The 23,011-nt window shown below is 36.8% G+C and overlaps 2 protein-coding genes across 6 annotated transcripts in view; one reads left to right on the top strand and one right to left on the bottom strand.

Moving 5' to 3' along the window:
* The first annotated feature begins 265 nt into the window (after positions 1 to 265).
* mthfr (methylenetetrahydrofolate reductase (NAD(P)H)) lies at positions 266 to 13,304 on the top strand. Its single transcript, XM_058785904.1, has 12 exons — positions 266 to 414; positions 1,887 to 2,130; positions 5,520 to 5,758; positions 6,089 to 6,199; positions 6,397 to 6,590; positions 7,827 to 8,077; positions 8,528 to 8,662; positions 8,760 to 8,940; positions 9,859 to 10,041; positions 11,299 to 11,400; positions 11,484 to 11,603; positions 12,466 to 13,304. Exons 2-12 carry the CDS (start codon positions 1,892 to 1,894, stop codon positions 12,682 to 12,684), a joined length of 1,974 nt encoding a protein of 657 aa, XP_058641887.1. The 5' UTR covers positions 266 to 414; positions 1,887 to 1,891; the 3' UTR covers positions 12,685 to 13,304.
* Positions 13,305 to 13,513: 209 nt separating this feature from the next.
* LOC131546031 (uncharacterized) overlaps positions 13,514 to 23,011 on the bottom strand; it is a 32,425-nt gene continuing 22,927 nt past the window's right edge. For 2 of the 5 annotated variants that reach the window (XM_058785325.1, XM_058785326.1), the window contains exons 19-24: positions 22,001 to 22,118; positions 21,020 to 21,164; positions 20,664 to 20,763; positions 19,291 to 19,355; positions 19,103 to 19,213; positions 13,514 to 17,790 (exon numbers count right to left, since the gene is read on the bottom strand). In XM_058785325.1, the coding sequence (XP_058641308.1) occupies positions 17,523 to 17,790; positions 19,103 to 19,213; positions 19,291 to 19,355; positions 20,664 to 20,763; positions 21,020 to 21,164; positions 22,001 to 22,118 (807 nt within the window). In that variant the 3' untranslated portion in view covers positions 13,514 to 17,522. Of the gene's footprint in view, positions 17,791 to 19,102; positions 19,214 to 19,290; positions 19,356 to 20,663; positions 20,764 to 21,019; positions 21,165 to 22,000; positions 22,119 to 23,011 lie in introns of those variants that run through there. The other 3 variants (XM_058785327.1, XM_058785328.1, XR_009272590.1) reach the window with 3 other exon arrangements.

Below are 23,011 nucleotides of genomic sequence, written 5' to 3'. Positions count from 1 at the left end.
TAAATTAAAGGCTTCAAATGAAAGAGAACAGTTTGGATAAATAGATTGAATTTTCTTTTCTTTTCTTTTCTTTTCTTTTCTTTTCTTTTCTTTTCTTTTCTTTTCTTTTCTTTTCTTTTCTTTTCTTTTCTTTCTGTGTGGACGTGCGCGTATCTGCTAGTGTAGCTCAATTAATTATTAATGAGTCCATGTGGTGTGTTTACATCACACGCGCTGACAGACGCTGCATCCAATGGGAAGATCCTTTGGTCGAGAGGGGGCGTGGCCAGCGCGAAGGGGGCGTGGCCCATCGCACACCAGCCTCTTTGTCGTCCATGCTGTCCGCACACGCTGTTTAGCAGAGCTCGGGTACAGCGCCGCCCTGGGACAGCACTCTCCTCTCATAACTCCTGGAGGATTGGGAAAAGGTTGAAGGTAACGGAGGAAAGGCGTTTTTATACTATTACAGGGTCGGCGCGACTGTTTCGGTTTCGGTTAGGCTAATTAAAGGGACTGGTGCAGTCACGCGGAACCGCATGAGCTCCCTATGAACAATATCAAAAGATGCACAAAGCGAGTTATCATGTCATATACATTTGTTTCACTGTTTGTTTGTTGCTTGCATTGATTGTCTGTTTAAAAATAGAGTATTTAAAAACAACATTCTTTTGAATGAACGTGTCTTCCTTATGTCAAGTAAGCACGTTATAAACTCATAAGCCTTATGCATTCAGCAAATATGATCGTCGTGATAATAAGAATAATTATTTTATTCATAGAGCGCTTTTTAAGATAACGTTACTCCAAGACACTTTACAGCATTTTTATGTGTTCAACAACCATTTACATCTATGAGACAGGCGAGATCGGGAGCAATTACTAACTAAACAAATACCAACCAAACTATGTTTTGGTGTAACACGTGCATATGTCGTTATCATATTCGAAAAAGACTTGATCGCAATATTGAGTTTTATGCAGGAACATTAGGATGATTGGCATTTAGTACTAATTATTTTTACTGTCAGTAATAAATATTCAAATTTAAACTTTTAACTTTAAATTAAAAGTTTAAATGGAACATTATAATGATAATGTGTTAAATGTTATTTACTGAAATATATTAATCATCTAATGTCTTCAATCACATATGTTACTGAAATAATGTTACATAATTTTAAACAGTTTATATATTCAAATGGCATGTGCACAGTATGAGAACATGCTGTTCTGGATAATGTATCCCACAATTCAGTGGGACTGACATTTCTACTGTGACATGGTCTGTAAGACATTACATCTGCACCTATTATATGATTAGACTGCTGACATCTTTACGTAAAACGTAATTAAAAATAGAAAATAATTGTTTTTATTTGCAGGATTATAGTTCACCCAAAGGGATAGTTCACCCAAAAATGAAAATTCTGTCATTAATTACTCATCCTCATGTCGTCCCAAACCTGTAAGACCTTCATTCATCTTCAGAACACAAATTAAGATATTTTTTGATGAAATCCAAGAGCTTTCTGACCCTCCCATAGACAGCAACATAACTGAAATGTTCCCAGGTCCAGAAACGTAGCAAGGAAGGACATCGGTAAAATAGTCCATGTGACATCAGTGGTTCAACCGTAATTTTATGAAGCTACGAGAATACTTTTTGTGTGCAAAGAAAACAAAAATAACAACTTTATCCCATCTGCCGCCATTGTGGAGAGTGTCACGACGCATGCGCATAAGTAATTAATGACAGAATGTTTATTTTCAGGTGAACTATCTCTTTAATGTCAGTTGTTTGCAATAATAATAATAAAAAATATAAAAAACTGCCCCTAGTTTCCTATACAGATTAGTCTGGTGACATTAAAAATGTTTTGTGGGGTTATTTTCAACCCTGGACACAGGAAACATGGTGAACCAAAGAGCGGACATAGGTTGGCAGTCCTCTAAGAGCGACTCCAGTGGGGTCAGTAACAGCGGCGAGAGCTCCAAAGAGAGCTCCAGGTGCTCGACCCCGGTACTGGACGCCGACCGCACTGACCGGCTGCGGGACAAGATGAAGCGGCGGATTGAGTCTGGGGACCACTGGTTCTCCCTGGAGTTCTTCCCACCTCGCACAGCGTCTGGAGCCGTCAATCTTATCTCTAGGTAGGAAAGCAAAAATTGCTTTATTGTTTTTGTAATTTGGTGAATCTCACATAAACCGTGTCTGGGTCATATTTCACCAAAAAAAAAAAAAAAAACATTTGTGAGATTCACGAAGATGTATATATTGGGGTTGGACAAGATTATGTGAACACCCAGGGTTTAATATGATGACTTGAAGGTGCCATAGAATGCATTGATACAATATTTTAAATTGTTCTCTGATATCTACATAGAAGGTATGTGGCTTAGGTAAGGGCAAAACATCTCCAGAAACAGTTTTACATGTCCATTTACAACCCTAGGATTTCTCCCTAGAATGAAACAGTCTGTTATTGGCTTATTTGGAAGGGTCATGAATAATAATGTTGAGCTCTGCTCTGATTGGCTGTTTTGCTGTGCGGCTCATTTCAGTAGCTCACAGGAAGGAAACACAGGGAAAATATCAATTTCAATACTTTCTTGAGCAGTTATATTGTTGGGTAATTATACTGTAAATAAAATGCGGGCATCAGGGAGCCGCTATTAATATGCTGGGCATTGAAACTGCTTTCAAATGCACGATCGCTTTTTAGTTTCACTTTCACTTTGGAGATTCGCGATTGCACAAACTCTGTTTATACTATGAAGCGGCAGTACTTGCCACACATTTTACAAGATCAGATGCTTGTCAGTGGTGCTCAGGATCTGTAAATCATTCGCCATCATCCTCAGTCATCTCTGCTTACTCTGTTTATGTGGTAAGTGAAATCTTATGTAATGTAACAGGCTACCAATAGCAAGGAGCTAACCATGTCCCTTTAGTGGCTCGCGTTATTTTACATCCCCTGCACAGCCTGGAACATAACATTTATTTCCATGATCTGCCATTTTCGCTGTTGTCCTCGCTTGTTTCCTCACAATACCTGCAGAACCTCTGATGGTTCGGCTGGCGGCTGGCCTAGAACATGGGCACGTAACTATTAGTGATTCCGACTGTAACTTCATGAAAATAAAATTGGGCAATTTTGAAAATAAGGCATTTCAATAACTGACTAAAAACTTTTTCTTTGCCGTTAAAGTAAAATGACTAAACCTAAATAAAGGAGCATGATAAAAATGCAAATTTAAAAGAAAAAAATATAAGACAGATGTAGAGGTTTTCGCATAGAGGTTTGCATTGGTTACAGTAAAAACAAACAAACGCGCACAGTTGTGATTATCTTTTATTTATCTTTTCATCTATATTTTCTAGGTCAGGGTGTCAAACTGAGCTTCTGGAGGGCCACAGCCCTGGCAAGTTTAGCTTCAGCCTTAATTAAATGCACCAGATCCAGCTAATCAAGTCCTTCAGGCTTATTTCAAGGCTACAGGTATGATGTTCGAGCAGGTTGGAACTAAACTCTGTAGGACTAAGATTGACATCCCTGTTCTGGGTTGCTTATCTTGGGTGAAAACCAAAACAAAAGTACTGCAGCAAAAGTGACAGCAAACCTCAATTTGCAGCAACCATTAACCTTGATGACACTATTTCCTCAAAAACCAACCACAGAGAATTTCACAAAGCCAATATCCATGAAAGAGCTGTATTACTAAAACTTTAATCACAAGCATCAATGATAAAATGCAAAAAAAGATGGTGTCTTGATCATAAAACATGGACAGTTGGAGCACCAAGATGAAGATCAACATCTGGCCCGGCCAGACAAATCTATAGGGCCATTTTAGAGAGTGAGAAACTAATCCTCCAACATTTCTAAAGAATCTGACAGATATTCTGATAGAAAACATTCAACTGGAGACTATTTAAAGGGGTCATATGATGCGATTTCAAGTTTTCCTTTCTCTCTGGAGTGTTACAAGCTGTTCGTGCATAGATAAGATCCCTAAAGTTGCAAAGACTAAAGTCTCAAACCCAAAGAGATATTCTTTATAAAAGTTTAGACTTGACCACGCCCCCCTAAAACGGCTCATTCAAACACGCCCCCACATGTCTATGTCACGGTGTGGGGAGATTTGCAAAACACCACCCAAATGCTTACGCAAAGAAAGAGGGCGTGATTTTTATTCTCGCTGTAGTATTGTTGCTGCCATGTCGTGGAGACGCTGTGTTTCGTTGTGAAAGCGAAACTACTTTGTTTGGGCTTCCAAAAGAGGACACAACTAGAAATCAGTGGTTAAGTTGTGTTTACAACACTGTTCCAGAACAGTTCAACGCAAATATTCAAGTGTGTGCAGCGCATTTTACTGAAAACTGTTTCCTGAACCTGGGAGTAGCCTGCCAGCTAGACCTGTCGCGATAGTCGATATATCGACTTATCGCATGATATATGGAAATGAGCGCAATCATTTTTGGTGCCGCGATATATTGCGACTGATCTTTTTTTAATAATTAAAAATAATGATTATATAAATTTTTTTTACATAAAAATGAATATCACCAACATTTTAGTCGATCGCGCTGCCTCTGTCATCTCGTCTGCTCTCTGTGGCGGTGGCGGGGCTTAGGCAGCGTCTCCCCCACACACACGCACACAGAGCGGACAGCGACAGGTGAAGAGAAGGCGTGAACCCACTGCGTTTCGTGACAACTACAGCCAGTTAGGAAGAACAAGTCCCAATGGACTTGGTTTTAAAGCCGCAATCTTCAGCTCCGGTGTGGGAACATTTTGGCTTTAAGCCGAATGAGAGAGGAGAGCCAATTAACGTGAATGAGCCGGTATTTGTTTTATTTATTTAGCATATTTTTTTTTCACATTCCGGTTCCAATGTCTAAATATTCTTAATAATATTTTACGATAGGCTGTCCTACCTACCTGTCACTGTATGTATTTGCATACCTCTGCACACTGTGTTCACGCAGACACGGTATGTCGTCAGCGTGTTCATTACGCTATTGCAGACAGAGCAAGAATGGAAGGCGTTACTATTGTAATATTATGTGCTATATTACTGTAATGTTTTCTCACCGGTGAATGAGACCTGAGGTAATCTGACAGCGTTGACGTCGTCTCTCATCGTGTCGCAGGTTAGTCTCTGGTCTGCCTGAACGCAGTCGTGTGCTTTGGAGGAGGCGTGGCTTTGGAGAGTGATTTGCAAGGAGGGTGGGATCTTATACTTTCAAAGCTAGCTTGTTATTGCTAGCCTCTCTGAAATCGCCTACCTTACCTTTAAAAGCTGTATGAATCTATTCTAAGAAGGTTGGAAGCTGAATTAAAGGCAAATGGAGGTAAAATACCTTAAAAAAGTAACATTGCCTATTTCTGAGGTGTTCACGTTATTTTGTCCAACCTCTGTATATTAATTTTGCCTTGTGACACATTTGAAAATTAGGTAAATTCTCATTACTGTTGTGCAAAAATGAATGGTGTTTGTTTTTTGAATGAATGGTCTTTTTGTTCTTTGTGTGTTAGATTTGACCGGATGGGTTCTGGAGGTCCTCTCTTCATTGACATCACTTGGCATCCGGCTGGAGATCCAGGCTCAGATAAAGAAACGTCTTCCATGATGATAGCAAGCACAGCGGTCAATTACTGCGGCCTGGAGAGCGTCCTGCATTTGACATGCTGCAATCAGACAAAGGAGAAAATAACAGCCCATTTAAATAAAGCCAAGCGGCTAGGCCTGAAGAATATCATGGCCTTGAGAGGAGGTATGAACAGTGACCGATCTGAAATCTGTTACTTTGGTCCAAACCACACATTTTCCAAAAACAAACAAGCTTTATTTCAAACCCTTCTAAGGCAGCATCCTAATAGTCAGGGTTCCTCATAAGTGACTGACTTTAAACACTTGTGAATGGCAGCTAGAGTTTTACTGTAGTATATGTAAAATAGTCTCATTGAATTTCAAACTACATTTGAACTATTGATACTTTTTAATACTAAATAAAATTTAACTATATACATTAAAATCAGCATTTCTTAAGTCCATCCGCCATCATCATGCGCCATGAGCGAATCTTATTGTCCTTTTTCTGCAGATCCTATTGGGGAAGATTGGGTGGAGGAAGATGGCGGTTTTAACTATGCTACAGATCTGGTCAAGCACATTCGCTGTGAATTCGATGACTACTTTGATATCTGTGTTGCAGGTGAGCATTAGAAAGACAAGCAGTTAATGGCGTTTGCTAAATATCACTACTACCATTGCTATTACCTGGTGAATGATAAAGTTGGCAAAAAAAAAAAAACATAGACTTACATTGAAGTGGAATCTGTTTGTTCATGGTAATTTTTGCATGCAAATCTTAAATTCACCAGCTCAAACCCATCACAAATGTAATGATAGGTTACCCCAAGGGCCACCCTGAGGCAGAGAGCTATGAAGATGACCTCAGGCACCTGAAGGAGAAGGTCGATGCCGGTGCGCACTTCATCGTCACCCAGCTCTTCTTCAGGGCAGAAACCTTCCTCAAATTTCTCAAAGACTGTCGGGACATTGGCATCACCTGCCCCATTCTCCCGGGAATCTTTCCTATTCAGGTACATGAACACACGAACAGTCTCTGACCAATCACAGCACCTCAGCGACGTGGATGTCATCCAATTATCTTATCAACCAAACACTGGTCATATGATGTCATGTCATTGCAAAAGACCAATTAAGGTCCACTCTTAACGCACCTTATCAAACGTCATAATGGATTTATCTTGGAATTTATGCAATGGTGTGATTAAATTAATGTATTTATTGCACTACATTTTAGTACAAACAAAGGTCATACAGAGTAGTGTTATCGGACAAGACTACTGGTTATCTAATACAAACTACTGGTTATCTATAAGCCAGCACGGTAGTTTTTGACCCATATGTTGTATTTTGGTCATTTTGGCCTGGAGAGGGTTTTCTTTTACCTGAAAATTATTCATTTTTGACCATGAACAAAAATTAGGTAAGTGATTACGGCGTTTGTGGAGGATTGAATGCAAAGCTGTCAGATTACCTCGTACCAGTGCTGCACACAGAGTTCTGATCTGATCATCATCAGTCTGTCTGGAATGACATGAAGAAACTGAAGAAACTGAGACAGATTAAATCCAGAAGAACTGTGGCAACGTCTCCCAAGACGCTTCAAGAAAAACTGTGAAAGTGCACAGAGGGCAAAAGCTGCTTTAAACGCAAAGGATGCTCAGACCAAATGTTGATTTAATTTAGTTAATAGAAGTTAATTGATAAAGAAAATCTATTTATGACATTATTTTTGACAGCATCCTCATTTTTACACAAGTGCCTAAAACTTTTAACAGTACTGTAGCTTTGCAGGTAGGATTCTTGAAGCACCTTGGAGACGTTGGCACAGTTCTTCTGTATTGAGTCTGTCTCAGTTTGTTCTGTTTCTTCATGTCACTCCAGACAGACTGATGATCATCAGATCAGATCTCTGTGTGGAGCACTGGTTGTTCTCAGACAAAAATCTCACTGGATTATTACAATTAATGGCAAAATGAATGTTTGTAAATGTAAACTGATATTCCCTACTGACACAGTACAGCACAAAAGATAGAAATAACTTGACTTAAAACCATTTTTAGTTGCTGAAAACACGTGTTCTAATCATTTTGGCCACCGCTGTACAAAAAATATTCTAAAAAATATTATGGAGGAAGTTTAGATGTCAGTGAATTCCACTTTGATTTCAGTGTACTGTTCAGAAAACTTCATATTGATTCTCTTTTTTTTTTTATTCTTCAAAGTTTGAATCTCCATTGTTTGCACAGGGGTATCACTCACTCCGTCAGCTGGTCAAACTCTCCAAACTGGAAGTGCCGGAGGAGATCAAGCAGGTGATTGAGCCCATCAAGGATAATGACGCCGCCATTCGCAACTACGGCATCCAGCAGGCGGTGGAGATGTGCAAGGTTCTTCTGGCCAGCGGAGAGGTCCCGGGCCTGCACTTTTACACGCTCAACAGAGAGGTGGCCACCATGGAAGTGCTCAGACAGCTGGGCTTATGGGCAGAGGATCCCCGGTGAGTGACTTCATTCTGAGAAAGCGATAAACTGCTCCTGTTCTTTCTAACAGGAAATACATTCACTACTTCCTGATGCACATTGCCGATAAATCAGCACATGCCCACATGAAAAATGGATTGTAATTTAATGCCCTTGATTAAAAAAGAAATACCCTAAGAGACTGTGCATTACAGTGAACACTCATGTTAAACCATTATAACTGGGCCCTCAAGTTCTGTATTGCTTGTATTTAATAGGGCCCTATGATTTCTGTGTTGGAATCCAGACATCAAAATGGAATTTACAGTATAACATGGAATTTGGCAAATTTTGGGCGAACAAGTCAAAAAGTAGCACTATATATATATATATAATTTTATTTTTTTATTTTTTTCGAGTTTGGGGTAAAATATGGCCTGGAAGTGTTCATGAGAGTCACCTCTTTGCATTAATCTTGTTACCTTTAGGCGACCTCTGCCCTGGGCCATCAGCGCTCATCCGAAGCGTAAGGTAGAAGATGTCAGGCCAATCTTCTGGGCTTCCCGACCCAAAAGCTACATCTACAGAACGCAAGACTGGGATGACTTTCCCAACGGAAGATGGTACATGCATTGAAATGTTTCTTTTCTGACCTTTTGTGTGCATGGTCCAAGATGTAGAGGCCAAAAAAGTGAATTAACATGTCTGCCATCTTGTCAGGGGTAACTCCTCCTCACCAGCCTTTGGTGAGCTGACAGACTACTACCTGTTCTACCTGAAGAGTAAATCTCCGAAAGAGGCCCTCCTGCAGATGTGGGGTGAGGAACTAATGAACGAGGAGAGTGTTTATGAAGTCTTCACCAACTACATCACCAGCCAAACCAACCGCAATGGACACAAGGTAGAGTCGTACAGTCAGTATCAATATCAGACTTCTGCTACACTGAGGTAGGTGTATTTATGTAGGCACAATTGATTCATGTGAAGGAACATCAAGTAATACACAAATATAGAGCACAACGTGACCCAAACAAGTCAAGACGAGGAAGAACTTGTTATGAAGGGGTGTTGTTGGGTGTTAATTCTTTGCGCTTGCCAAATAATGTCACAACTAGGTACATTTTGTACATTTAATGTTGAATTCAACTGATGTGCAGAGGTCTGTTTATCAGCAAATGGGACTCATTCATTCTTAATTTACGGACAGAATAATAATGTTGGTTGACAGTTCTTATAATGTTGGTTTTACAGTCTTTTCTTAGATAATGTGAAGCAGCTGTTTTTGACTTTGGTTTGTGTTCAGTCTCCTAATAAAAGAAAATAATCGAATGAGAATTTCAATTTGTAACATTTAAAGGGATAGTTCACCCAAAGATAAACATTTTGTGATCATTTATTCATCCTCAAGTTGTTCCAAACCTGTATTAGTTCTTTCCTCTGTTAAACACAAGAGAAGATATTTTGAAGAAAGTTGGTAACCAAACTGGTACCCATTGACTTCCACAGTATGGGGGGGAACAGTCAAAGGGGACCCGAAACAGTTTGGTTACATAACATTCTTCAAAATATCTTGTTTTGTGCTCAACAGAGGAAAGAAACTCATACAGGTTTAGAACAACTTGAGTGTGAGTTCAATTTTGGAATAACTGTCCCTTTAATTCACTGGAATATACAAAAAAAAAAGGCATTTCCACATAGTTATTTAAAATATGAACCACTTTTGTTTATCATACTGCCCCATTCATGTCAATATTTGAGTTCTGTTTGTGTCACTACTCCAGTTTTGCATGTACAAATGCTATCCTTCTGCTTTCCGTAGGTCATGTGTCTGCCGTGGAACGACGATCCTCTGGCTCCGGAGACCAACCTGCTGAAGGATGAGTTGGAGAGGGTGAACCGCAGAGGGGTTCTGACCATTAACTCTCAACCCAACATTAACGGGAAACCCTCATCCGACCCCATTGTGGGCTGGGGCCCTCCGGGGGGATACGTCTTTCAAAAGGTCAGCACAAACATATTCAACAGCACTGTAAGACTAGATCACTCGAAAAGGAAAATTCAGGCATCTTTTATGTCATGCGATGTAAATTAACATGTTTGCAAGAATGAGCAAACTGCTTTTTCCATGCAATGAAAGGGAAAAGGAGACTGGATTTGTTGAGCTCAAAAAATGACCATAAAGGTAGTCTGTATGACGTGTGTTGTATTCTAAGTCTTCTGATTAGTGGTCGACTGATATATCAGCCGATATTTGGCATTTTTCAAACAACATTTTTTTAAGAAAAAATGCATTAAAATTCTAAAAATGTATTAAAATTAATAAAATTGTATTGGCTTTATAACAGCCATCGGCCACCCTGCTTTCCAAGATATCGGCATCGGCTGTCAAAAAAACAATATCTGTCGACCACTACTTCTAAATAAAATTTAAGTCTTAATGCTGAAAATCATCCTTTCCACTCTAAAATTCAAAGCTTTAAAATCTCATGCTTTGCGTTTAATTCTAGACAAAAACATAAACATGATTCATTGTAATCACTCTTTCATGGTTATTATTGTTAACTAAAAATAAAACTATAAAATAATGTTCTTGTTACTTGCAATAAAATAAACATTAACTGTAATAAGAATAAAATAATGTATTAATTCAGTTAGTATATTTAAGTTATAAAATAACAAAAAAATGGGGGTGGGGGGAAATTATGAAACTAAAACTACAAAAACTGGGGGGAAAAATGAGTGGAGCAGAAAAATCATATGGACTAATTTTTTGTGATAATCTTTTGTGTTCCAGTCATACAGGTTTGGAACAACATGATGGTGAATAAATGCTGAAAGAATTTGGTAATTTTGGTGAACTACAACTAAAACTATGAAAAAAAAAAAAATAATAATTTATTGAAATAAACTTTAACTGAAACCATATTAAAAAATAAAACTTTTTCAGCTAGTTGCCAAGGAAATATTTTTCATTTTCTACAGTACTACAATAACTAAAAATAAATCCAAACTAAAACTTAAAAACTATTTTAAAAAATTTAATGAAAACAGAAAACATACAAAACAAACTATAATAGTATATTAATGATGCTAAAGTAAATGATCAGATCTAGTTATACTTGTGATACCGTGGGAACTGTGCACTTGGTCTTATGCTGGTTTATTTTGGGGTTTATTATCTTTTAGGTTTATTTGATATTGGCTTACTTTTGGAAATTATTCCTTCAGCATCTTTATTTTTACCTTTTGAAATCAACAGTCTTACCTGGAGTTTTTCACATCCAGTGAAAATGTTACTGCACTTCTGCAAGTGCTGAAGAAATATGAACCTCGTGTGAACTACCATATAGTCAACGTTCAGGTAAGCAAGTTCAAGTTCAAGAGCAAGATTACATCACGTTATCTCCATTTTTTTTTTGACATTATGAAATCATTTCTTTTTAGGGCAGGAATATTACAAATGCCCATGATATGCAGCCCAACGCTGTGACATGGGGCATATTCCCCGGCAGAGAGATCATTCAGCCCACCGTCGTGGATCCAGTCAGCTTTATGTACTGGAAGGTGATGCTTTTTCCACATAGTAACCACCTTGAACACCCTAGCAACCACTAAACAATGGAAACTTATTAGATTGTGTTTTTAAACAGCTAGCACATCCACGTGTGATGCTTCCAAAGTCCTTATTGACCTCACATTTGTACTCTGTCCCACACTCACTATTATTGTCTCAGTAGCTGGGTTTCCATCCAAAGTTGCGAATTTAACTTGTGCGCAAAATTGGAATATCGCATAAAACATTTGCGAACAAGCACCGTTTCCATCCAACGAGTCAAAAAGAACAAAGTAGTCACTTCCTGATATAAACCACTAAGAAAAGTAGAAGCTACTGAATATAATAATTTAATATATAATAAATTACTTGTGCCTCAGAGCGAGCAGACGAAACACAATGAATGCGGTCATTGCTTTCGGAGGCAGATGCTGCTGTTTGGAAACGCAGTCGTGTAAGACATTTCTGGTAGACAATTATACAGAAATACTTTGACATACTTAGCTCGGGCATTTCCGAATGACCATGGCAACATTTCAGATGCTGTGCAACAAGATCAGTCCGCTGGTTAGTCAGGATTTGCCATCCCATAGCGCAAAGTCACATGATTTTTTTAATGCACTTGGAGGAATTTATTCGCAAAATGCATTTCCATCTCCCATTATTCGCATTAACCCTTTTTCGCACAAGTCAAAACCACCTCAAGCGAGCGTAACAACATTTTTGCGTATTAAGGGATTTTTATTCTAAATTTGGTGTTTCCATCACTCGTTTCTCATGCGATACTTCAAAATTGGGTGATGGAAACATAGCTAGTGATAGTAAAAGATCAACTGGACTCCAAACATAGCTCAGTTCTGTCTGTTCCCACAGGACGAGGCTTTTGCGCTGTGGATTGAACAGTGGGCGAAGCTGTACGAGGACGAGTCACCATCGCGCATGATCATTCAGTACATCCACGACAACTACTTCCTCGTCAACCTCGTGGACAACGACTTCCCGCTCGACAGCTGCCTGTGGCAGGTGATCGAAGACATGTTCGTGCTCCTGGACTCCCCTCAAGAAACTCAAGAGGAGGGAAGTGACTCTTAGCATCACAGAACTCGCAAAGTTTGCCTGCGCTGCTATTGAGACGTTTGGATGCACACGCACATACTGAGTACTTTACTGTAACGACAGTGTTTTTAGTCAGTTTCAGAGCTTATTTCGTCATTACTCCCAATGTATAGGGAAAAAAAACATGACAAATGTAGCACTACAGAAGATGATTCGAGTTGATCTTTAAAGGGACTTATGTTTGCAGTTTTGGGTGCCATTTTCTTATATTTTTATCCTACGTTTTTTAGCTATTTATAGACGTATTTTGGATATTGCATATGTTCAATATATGATTGTCAAAGCAAGGAACTCATGTAAGCAGGTCAGATTGTGGACACAAAATACAGTATATGGCTACTGTATTTTACTCAGACTTTATAGGTGAATCTACGGTGGCCGAGAGAGCTCAACGCGCTGCAACTACAGAAAACACATGCAAATAGAAAAAGCACCAGCAAATCAAGAAAACATCTTCAGTTTGACAGCAGGTTTTATTTGCAGCGCGTTTCTTTGTTTGGTTGTGTTGTGAGCATTTTCAGCGCGTTTCTTTATTTGGTTGTGTTAGGGCTGGGCGATATATCGAACACGATATTCATGCGCATCTCATCAGTAAAGCCGGTTCCGTGATTAGCGCTAAATCTCCATCACCTGTTTTCAAATAGAGTGCCATTTAATACACAGAGCCGTAGTTCACTGACCAGCTACGCAATATCGCGTTCATTATCGAAGGCGATTCATCTGCGATAATGAACGCGATATTGCGTAGCTTGTCAGTGAACTACGGCTCTGTGTATTAAATGGCGCTCTATTTGAAAACAGGTGATGGAGATTTAGCGCTAATCACGGACCCGGCTTTACTGACGAGATGCGCATGAATATCGTGTTCAATATATCGCCCAGCCCTAGGTTGTGTTGTGAGCATTTGCAGCGCGTTTCTTTATTTGGTTGTGTTGTGAGCATTTGCAGCGCGTTTCTTTATTTGGTTGTGTTGTGAGCATTTGCAGCGCGTTTCTTTATTTGGTTGTGTTGTGAGCATTTGCAGCGCGTTGTGAGCATTTGTAGCGCGTTTCTTTATTTGGTTGTGTTGTGAGCATTTGCAGCGCGTTTCTTTATTTGGTTGTGTTGTGAGCATTTGCAGCGCGTTTCTTTATTTGGTTGTGTTGTGAGCATTTGCAGCGCGTTGTGAGCATTTGTAGCGCGTTTCTTTATTTGGTTGTGTTGTGAGCATTTGCAGCGCGTTTCTTTATTTGGTTGTGTTGTGAGCATTTGCAGCGCGTGTGTTGTCAAATTGATGAAGTTGTTTTCTTAATTTGCAGGTGTTTTTTTCTATTTGCAGCGCGTATGAATCCTATAAAAACATGTCACATCCTATGTCAAACAGGTCAACACAAATCCTCCAAAATCAAGAAGAAAAAAAAAGGGATAGTTCACCCAGAAATGAAAATGTTAATTGCTCCAACCCATATGATTTACATTTATCTTTAGAACACAAATGAAGACATTTTTAATGTTCTCTCATTTTTGTCAATCCATTGAAATAATTCCATGCAACCAAAATGTTTAAGCTTTCAACATTGTAACAATAAAGGTGCAATCCAAGTCTTCTGAGGTATGATGAACAGATTTAATTTCTTCTTTTTCTTTTTAACATAATTTACATTGATGTATGCACGTAAGTAGGTAAACAGAAGCAGTGAGTAAAATGCTCGATTCATTAAGATTATATTTTGTACAATGCCTTTATGTACTTTTTGAAGTTTGAAAGTTTTGCATGCATTGACTTTCAACTGATGGGGAAAAAAATGCACAAGTTTTATGGATTTGGAACAACATGAGGTGAGTTAATGCTGACGATTCATTTTTGGGTGAACTGTCCCTTTAACAATTATGAAACATTTCCTATTTACCTGACAATTAAGAACATTTTCACTCTAAATTCTCATTACCTTAATGTATCTCGATGTTTCACTTTTGATGGTTATTACTGTGTTATTACTGTAAAAATAAATAAATACTATCATAAGTAAATAATTTACAATTTATTTATTTTTTCATGTTACAGTAATGCGAATTGGGAGTGAAAGAGTTTATATATAATGAATATAATGAAAAAATTCCCAGAGAGGTTTAGTGAGATTCCAACTTATAGTTTTCTACAGTCGTGTGAATTGATACTAGAGGAGTAATTGGTTTGTAATGGTAGTGATTACTATTGTAATCAGTGGTAAAGTGGTGCCATTATGGATCTAAATGTTTGAATCTTTTTTTTATTTTTTTCAAAGCGGTCTGCCCATTTTTTTTCTGCTGGCAATAGAAAGCTGAATAAACATGTCCACGTTCTACATCATCGCTGAATTATTTGCTTGCTTGTGACTCACATAACATTTATATTTGGAGTTCACCTAAATCTCAAAGTCCATGCCTCTGTTGGACGCACTGCGGTTGATAATGGTGAAGGATTGGTGCGCTGCCATCAGCAGATGTTACGTTAAACCTGAAGAGCTGAAGTTACTTCAACAGTTGCACACGTTCGAATCCACGTGCAGCATCTTATCTCACCATCACATGAAACATCACACTTGTTGGAAGGAAGCCAACGCTATGAACTTGACCTCGTTTTTGCTTGAACAGGCATGTGCTTAAAGCATGGTTATTAAACATGTTCATGCATATGTGATTTTTTCTCTTTAGCATTACTCGTTGGTGCAGTTTACTTTTTAAAAAGAAGTGTCTTGTTTTCTCTATACACTCTCAGAAATAAAGGTACAAAAGCTGTCACTGGGGCGGTTCCTTTTCAAAAGGTACATGTTTGTACCTAAAGGGTCCATTTTGGTACCTTAAAGGTACATATTAGTACTTAAAGTGTACATATTTGAACCTAATAGGTACAAAAATTTACCTTTTGAAAAGTAACCTTTATTTCTGAGAGTGTATATGTGTAAGAATCCATTACATACAGTATCTGGGTGTTTTTAAGCTCTCCGAATTCAAACATTTTTTTGTTAAACAAGTTTATTTAGCTGTTACATTCATATTCAGCAATAAATATTTTCAAATAAAAAAAAATGTGTCTTAAAACTTCAGAGCATTTCACAACAAACAAGGATGAGGAAGGAGTCATGAATGGTAACACTTTATTTTCAGGTGTCCTTGTTACACATTACATGTACGTACTGTTGTAATAACAATAAATTATGCATAATTACATCCAAGTAACCCTAACCATATAGTAAGCACATGTAGTTAATTAATATTACTCCGTACTTAAATGTATAATTACACTGTTTTGGTTTCACTTTATTTTTAAGGTGTTCTTGTTACAAAGTAAATAATGAAAAAAAAAAAAAAAAAATCTATAGCACATATTTTATTTTAAGGTGTCTTTGTTACAGGAAGTACTGAGTTATATTAATTAACAACATGTACTTATGGGGTTAGGGTTTGGTTTAGGGTTAATTGTTTAGAATTATGCTTAATTTACTGTTACTACTATAGTAAGTACATTAAGCATGTATAACAAGGACACATTAAAATGATTGAAATATCTCCAGAATTTGTAAAAACTCTTACAGGAAACTAAAAAAAAAAGAGTTGATTTTCATTCATCAAAGAGCATTGCAAATACTTCCATTAAAAAAAAAATAAATAAAAAATAAAAAAATTTTATTGGACAAAGAAAGTGTGGAAATATTCTATACCAATACTTCATATAAATACATATAGTATATAAAAATTGCTTAGTACCTTGGAAAACTAAGTGCCACACACACAAAGTTCTTGTCATTCCGCATGAGAAGAGGAGGAGGAGTCAGTAACCTGACACACTTATTCTAAACTCACTATAGGGCTGTTATATAAGTGAACCCTCTGAACCGCTGGCATTTCTCAAGGAAGTTCTGTGAGTTCTGTGCACTAATATCAGAGTGAGGCGGACTGAACAGACAGAATGTTAAAGTATTTGAAAATATCTTGAGGAAAATGACAATGTTAGTGAACTGTTTCATAATTAATTAACAATTAGCACCCTCTGCTCACTTTCAGCACTGAATGGGTTACAGTTAAGACACAAATTAGAATGTTTTAAATTAAGGGGTCCTTGCCCTGAAAAATGTCGAAGACCCCCTTTTTTTTAAATTTAAATTAACAGTTTCTTGCAGTCACTAAAACTAGTTTGAATATTTGTATGCGATGAAAGATATCTGAAATCATACAGCTAGTTAAATTAATAGTTCACCAAAAATTCTATTCTATTCTATTCTACTCACCCTCAAGTTGTTCCAAACCTGTATGAGCTTCTTTCTTCTGCTTCACACAAAAATAAGACATTTTGAAGAATAAGTTTAACCAAACAGTTGATGAACCTCATTGCCTTCCGTAGTATGGGGGGAAAAATATTGTCAATGAGGACCGTCAGCTGTTTTGGTTACAAAGATTCTTTAAAATACCTTACTGTTACTCATACAGGTTTGGAAAACTCAAGGGTGAGTAAATGATGATACAATTGACATTTTTGGGTGAACTATTCCTTTAAGGAGAGGTGTGCTGTGACTTTTTCCACACTATGGACTTGGCTGACTATAAAACAGATAGGAAAAAACACCACCACATCTCATACTACTACAGCTTGGTTCTCACTGCTGTTTAGCTCTAAATAAAAGTCATTGTTTTAGTCTGAAACATATTGATCAATATAATAAAACAATATTACTGCTAAAGGAAGATGTTGCAGATAAAGCCCAGTCTTGCATGAAATCAATCACAATGGTAAGCCCTGTGGGTTAATTTAGCTCTGATTGGCTGGAAATGTTCATATTAGACCCTATAAACACTGTTCAACTACTGCAAACAATGTTGAAACAAAGTTGAAAGAGAAAAAAGTCAAAAAGGCCCACATTCAGGTCGTTGTGATGGGAATGTAGGGAACATGTGTAAATGTGTTGCTGATGCTGAATACTGGATAAGTGATGTGTGGAGTTTCTGCAGTCTGCTGTGATCTGCACTGACTGGTTTCCATCTGTTAACGCTCTGCTTGTAAACAGACAGAACTGGTTAGGGCTCAAAGTCTGCCCTTTGGGCTCGCTGCCACCACACTCGCAACACCTGCCAATAAAACACAGCAGGGGGGAAAAAAATCATTATTATCAATCTGTACACAGTTGTTTGTGTGGGTTAATCTTAGTGAATGGTGCCAATTGTGTCATGTGACCCCATGACTCACATATTTAAACACAATGCTGAACTTAGTCCCGTTATTATGCCAAAGTTTTATTTTCAAATCTTTGTTTGTCATCACCCAATTTACATGCCCCCATCCTTCACTTTTTTTTTTTTTAATTCAGATTTACCTTAATGTTGCTATTGTTGAAATTAAAATGTTTTCAACTGCCTATGTAGTTTTATCTAAAATGCTTTTGCACTTTCTTTTCAACTTTGCTATGCTGTCTCACCTTTAAAGATAATAAATTTGGGTCACATTCAAATAATATACTTTAAAAAATATACTTAGTGTGAAATGAATGTAATGTTTTCAGTCACCTAATTAAATGTTATTTGCAATTAAATGAAAATATGTTTGCTTAAATTTATCTTAAATGCAATGAACTTAAAAGTGCTTTTTTGACCCACTTAAGTATATCTTTATATGTAATTTTGGTCACACTTTACTTTAGGGACCGATTCTCAATATTAACTAACTATTAACTACAACTTTTGCCTCAAACTCCTAATTTGCTGCTTATTAATAGTTAGCAAGGTAGTTGTTAAGTTTAGGTATGGGGTGGATGCTAATAAGCAACTAGTTCATAGTGAGAATTGGTTCTTAAAATAAAGTGTTACTGAAATGTTATAATTACTTCTACTGTATTATGGTTAAAGTGTACTGCCGAATGTACTAATAAGCATTTACGGTAAACAAAAATATACATTAATGTTTAACATTATTACAAAGTGCACTTTTTTAAAGTGTACTGAAGTGTGTTTAGAAAGAGTCAAAGTATGCTCTCTTTAAGTACACTTAAGTGGCCTTTAAATTCAGTAATATTATATTATCACACACACACATACACACACGTGTATATATATATATATATATATATAATTCACAAGGGAGCCTTTGATGAAAGCCTCTGTGTAATGACTCTCTTGAACTTGTTCAGCTGTTGAAAATTCATGCAATTAATTAATTCAATCATTCATGCATTCATGTCATGTTCCAGTAATCTAGAATATAAGACAGTGTGAACAATAAAGGTGAAAGTCAATGTTTATGAGTTTATTCACAGGCGCGCTGGTCTGATTAAGCACAGACCAGATTACCGTGACATAATAGCTATTGCAAGTGCACGATGACCCTGTTTATCTTGTGCTAACATGGTGAGATTTGAAAGAGTGGTGGACTGCGTCTGATTTATACCTCAGCCAATAGCATGTTGTTAAAGGTGGCTGAGCAATCAGCAGACACTCTGTTCCTGATGCGTCTCTTTCTCCAGGTGAGCCAGGCTCTCTGCAGCACAGAGCGCTCATACTGCACCAGAAACATAAGGATAAGGTTAACAAAGTCTTTGTGTCAGTATTGTCAAATTACAGTATAGTTGTCAGCACCTTGCTGGGTGGGTGGTTGCAAGTATGTTCTGGCTTCTTTCTTGCAGGAGTTTGTGGACCCTAGACTTCGAAAAAAGGTTCAAAAGCTGTCACTGGAGCAGTACCCTTTCAAAAGGTACTAATATATACTCTTTAGATACCAATATGTACCTTTAAGGTACCAATAGGAACCCTTTGGGGGTAAATAAGGTACAAAGGTATACCTTTTAAACATGTGACAGTTACTCAGTGACAGATTTTATACTTTTTTTCTGAGAGTAATAGGCAGGAAAATGAGCCCCACCAATAAAAGAACTACTACAAACATGATAATTAATCTGAAAAAGATTTTGACAAATAACATCAACAAAGTTAATATCTCTAAGGAGCAGTTAATATGTAAAAGGTGCTATGACTGCACACTAATTAAGTGTTTCACTATTTTTAATCATCTGAAGAGTGGCATGACAAATAATTATTCAAAGTACAAATAAATCATGTAGAGATTAATAAGGTCATAAAGACTGCTTAAAAATATATTATAGATTTGATGTTTACATTTGAAAAATGAATGCAAGTAAAAAGTGAGGATACAAAACGTGGGACTGAACTATGTGCAAAACTGAAAAGGAGTTAAAATTTTGTGAAAAACAAGTACAAAAAAAATGTACTAATGAAATTATTTTAAATAGGGCTTACACATAATTAATAAATAAGGATAAGTAATGATTATATACACATTCATTTTTGCAGCCAGCCACAGATCTTTAGTAGATAGATTAGTTTAGTTAACATGCAGATTAAGTGCCCATATTTGTACAGATTTTTGGCATCTACATGTTGACAGTTTAATTTGGCACCTAGAATATTTTTGAGAAACATGACAAGCCTTTGGCAACATAAGTGTTGTTTGTGTTAAATATGACCCTGGACCACAAAACCAATCATAAGTAGCACACTGTTGCAAAACTATTGATTTTTCTTTTATGCCAAAAATCATTAGGATATTAAGTAAAGATCATGTTCCATGAAGATATTTTCTAAATTTCTTACCGTAAATATATCAAAACTTAATTTTTGATTAGTAATATGCATTGCTAAGAACTTCATTTGGACAACTTTAAAGGCGATTTTCTAAATATTTAGATTTTTTTTTTGCACCCTCAGATTCCAGATTTTCAAATAGTTGTATCTCGGCCAAATATTGTCCTAACAAACCATACATCATGGAAAGCTTATTTATTCAGCTTTCAGATGATGTATAAATCTCAAGTTGAGCACTTCTGAGGAATGTTGGCACTATATATACTATTGATAACCTATACTATGGTGACTGAACTCAATTGTCTGTTATTTGTCATAATAATAAATGTTGATTCGTGATGATTATTTACTTGTTGTGTGTACAGCAGTGATGCTTCAGTTTGGTTTTTCCAGCAGGTCCAGTACAGTCGGGTCAGTCCCTGCTCTCCTCTTCTCTCCACTGCTGTGATACTGATCATGAAAATATCACTAACTGTTAGTCATATTACCAAGATATTCATAACCAATATTTCTTGATAACAGTCACAGCTCGTTTCATAAAACCTATCCACACAGTTTTTACAATCTAGCTCCAAATCAGCTCTATTTTATTTATTATTAAGGCAAAACTCTCGAGTTGTAAGCATTTGTGTTTGTGAACATATTGTGTGTGTTAGGTTGAGTCTATATTTATCTTCTCCTTGTGTAAAACCGTGGCAGTGTTTACCTGTGTGAAAGCTGTGTTCGTGTGTGGCGGGAGGTTTTCTGCTGTTGTTGATGCACTTTGACCCACTGATGGAAACTTCTAGAGACTGCTCTGCCCTCCAGCCAGAGACTCACAGCCTCCCCCATCTGCCTCTGTGCTTTGCGTTCTGGCGGAGAATAAAAATATTTGAAAAATTAAAAACCTGACATCACTCCAAACTTCATCATTTCATACATAACTATCGTCATTTTGTGACATGTTTTTCTTATATAAAGTGTGTTTGTGCTATCTTTCTACAGCAAACATCGCTTGGTTTAATATTGTGTTAACTAATGCAATGCAATGTATGAGGTGATTGACTCATATACAGTCAAACCAAAATGTAAGACACCTTTAACATTTCTCACATTATTACAGTTTATCCGCTATAGTTTAGAAAATGGTTATAAAATATGACAAGAACTCAGAGTTAAACTGTGTCAGAACAAATTCATCTTCATAATGTCAGATAACTTTGATAGAAAGGTATATGAATTCGGTTGAATAGCTCTCAGCTGCTAAATTTAAGTACACAGTTAGATAGGTCAACCAATTACCAAGAGATGCTTCATTTTGTTTAGTCTGTGCTGCAAAAAAAGGTTGCATTAGCAATTAAAGAAAAACCACTTAAGAAAAACATGGTCAGGTCAAAGTGTCTGAATAATTGTTGGTGCCAAATTTTTATCAATTTTACTGGTAGTCCACTGTATGACGAATTTTTGGGTATAATATGTCACAGTTTACTTTTTGCTATCCTCATTTACATAAATGCACTATTGGTGTCCTGCACCCACTAGTGGGGAAAAAAAAAAAATCAAAAATGATATCTGGTGTCTGAATAATTTTTGGTTTCACTGTAGCTCATTCAATTGCTTGCATTTTTTCATAGGTAATTTCTATATTATCTAATAGTGTTAAAAAAAAAAATAATACATTTGAAACATGCAGAAAATACTAGCTTACCTTTGGCCCACAGTGACCACGCCCTCAGAACAAACCGGGCTTCATTTCTTTTCTTCTTCATACAAAACATGTCTGCTGTTTTCAACAAATCCCTGCTATGTGTCCAATGCCTGAACCACTATTAAGAAAAGTAAATACAGTTTATTGAAATTTATTTGTAGATTATATCATTAAAAAAAAAAAAATTAAAATTAAAAATAGATTTAATTAATTGTATATATACAGAAAATACTAATTCATTGAACAATTTAACTATATGCTACTATATGTGACCCTGGACCACAAAACCAGTCTTAAGTCACATGGTTATATTTGTAGCAATAGCCAAAAATACATTGTATGGATCAAAATTAGTGATTTTTATTTTATGCAAAAAATCATTAGGACATTAAGTAAAGATCATGTTCCATGAAGATATTTTGTAAATTTCCTACTGTAAATATATCAAAATCTAATTTTTGATATGTAATATGCATTGCCAAGAACTTCTCAATATTTAGATTTTTTTGCTCCCTCAGATTCCAGATTTTCAAATAGTTGTATCTCGGCCAAATATTGTCCGATCCTAACAACATACATACAACATACATCAATGGAAAGCTTATTTATTCAGCTTTCAGATGATGTATAAATCTATAAATTTACCCTTATGACTGGTTTTGTGGTCCAGGGTCACATACACAGACACTAGGGGTGTCATCGACTATTTTCATAGTCGAATCGGAATTTTCGAATCTTGCCGATAGTCGACTGATAGTCGAATCATATGTTTGGGGCGGGCAAAATACATTACCAAGATTCAAGTCAGACATTCGACAGTCATAATTACTGACGTTAACACACAGGTAAAATGTGTAATGGACGCCTCGCGGATACAAACGGAGTGAATAATGTTTTATGTTTTGATTAAAAGATAGTTAACATTAAACGTCAGGGAAACCCTGAGAATTCACAACATTTTTTACAATAGTACTCTCATTATAACGTTATGTAGGCTATATGACAGTTATT

Source organism: Onychostoma macrolepis, chromosome 08 (genome assembly GCF_012432095.1).
Source record: "Onychostoma macrolepis isolate SWU-2019 chromosome 08, ASM1243209v1, whole genome shotgun sequence".
Lineage (NCBI taxonomy): Eukaryota > Metazoa > Chordata > Actinopteri > Cypriniformes > Cyprinidae > Onychostoma > Onychostoma macrolepis.
This window is presented reverse-complemented; position numbering and strand designations above follow the sequence as displayed.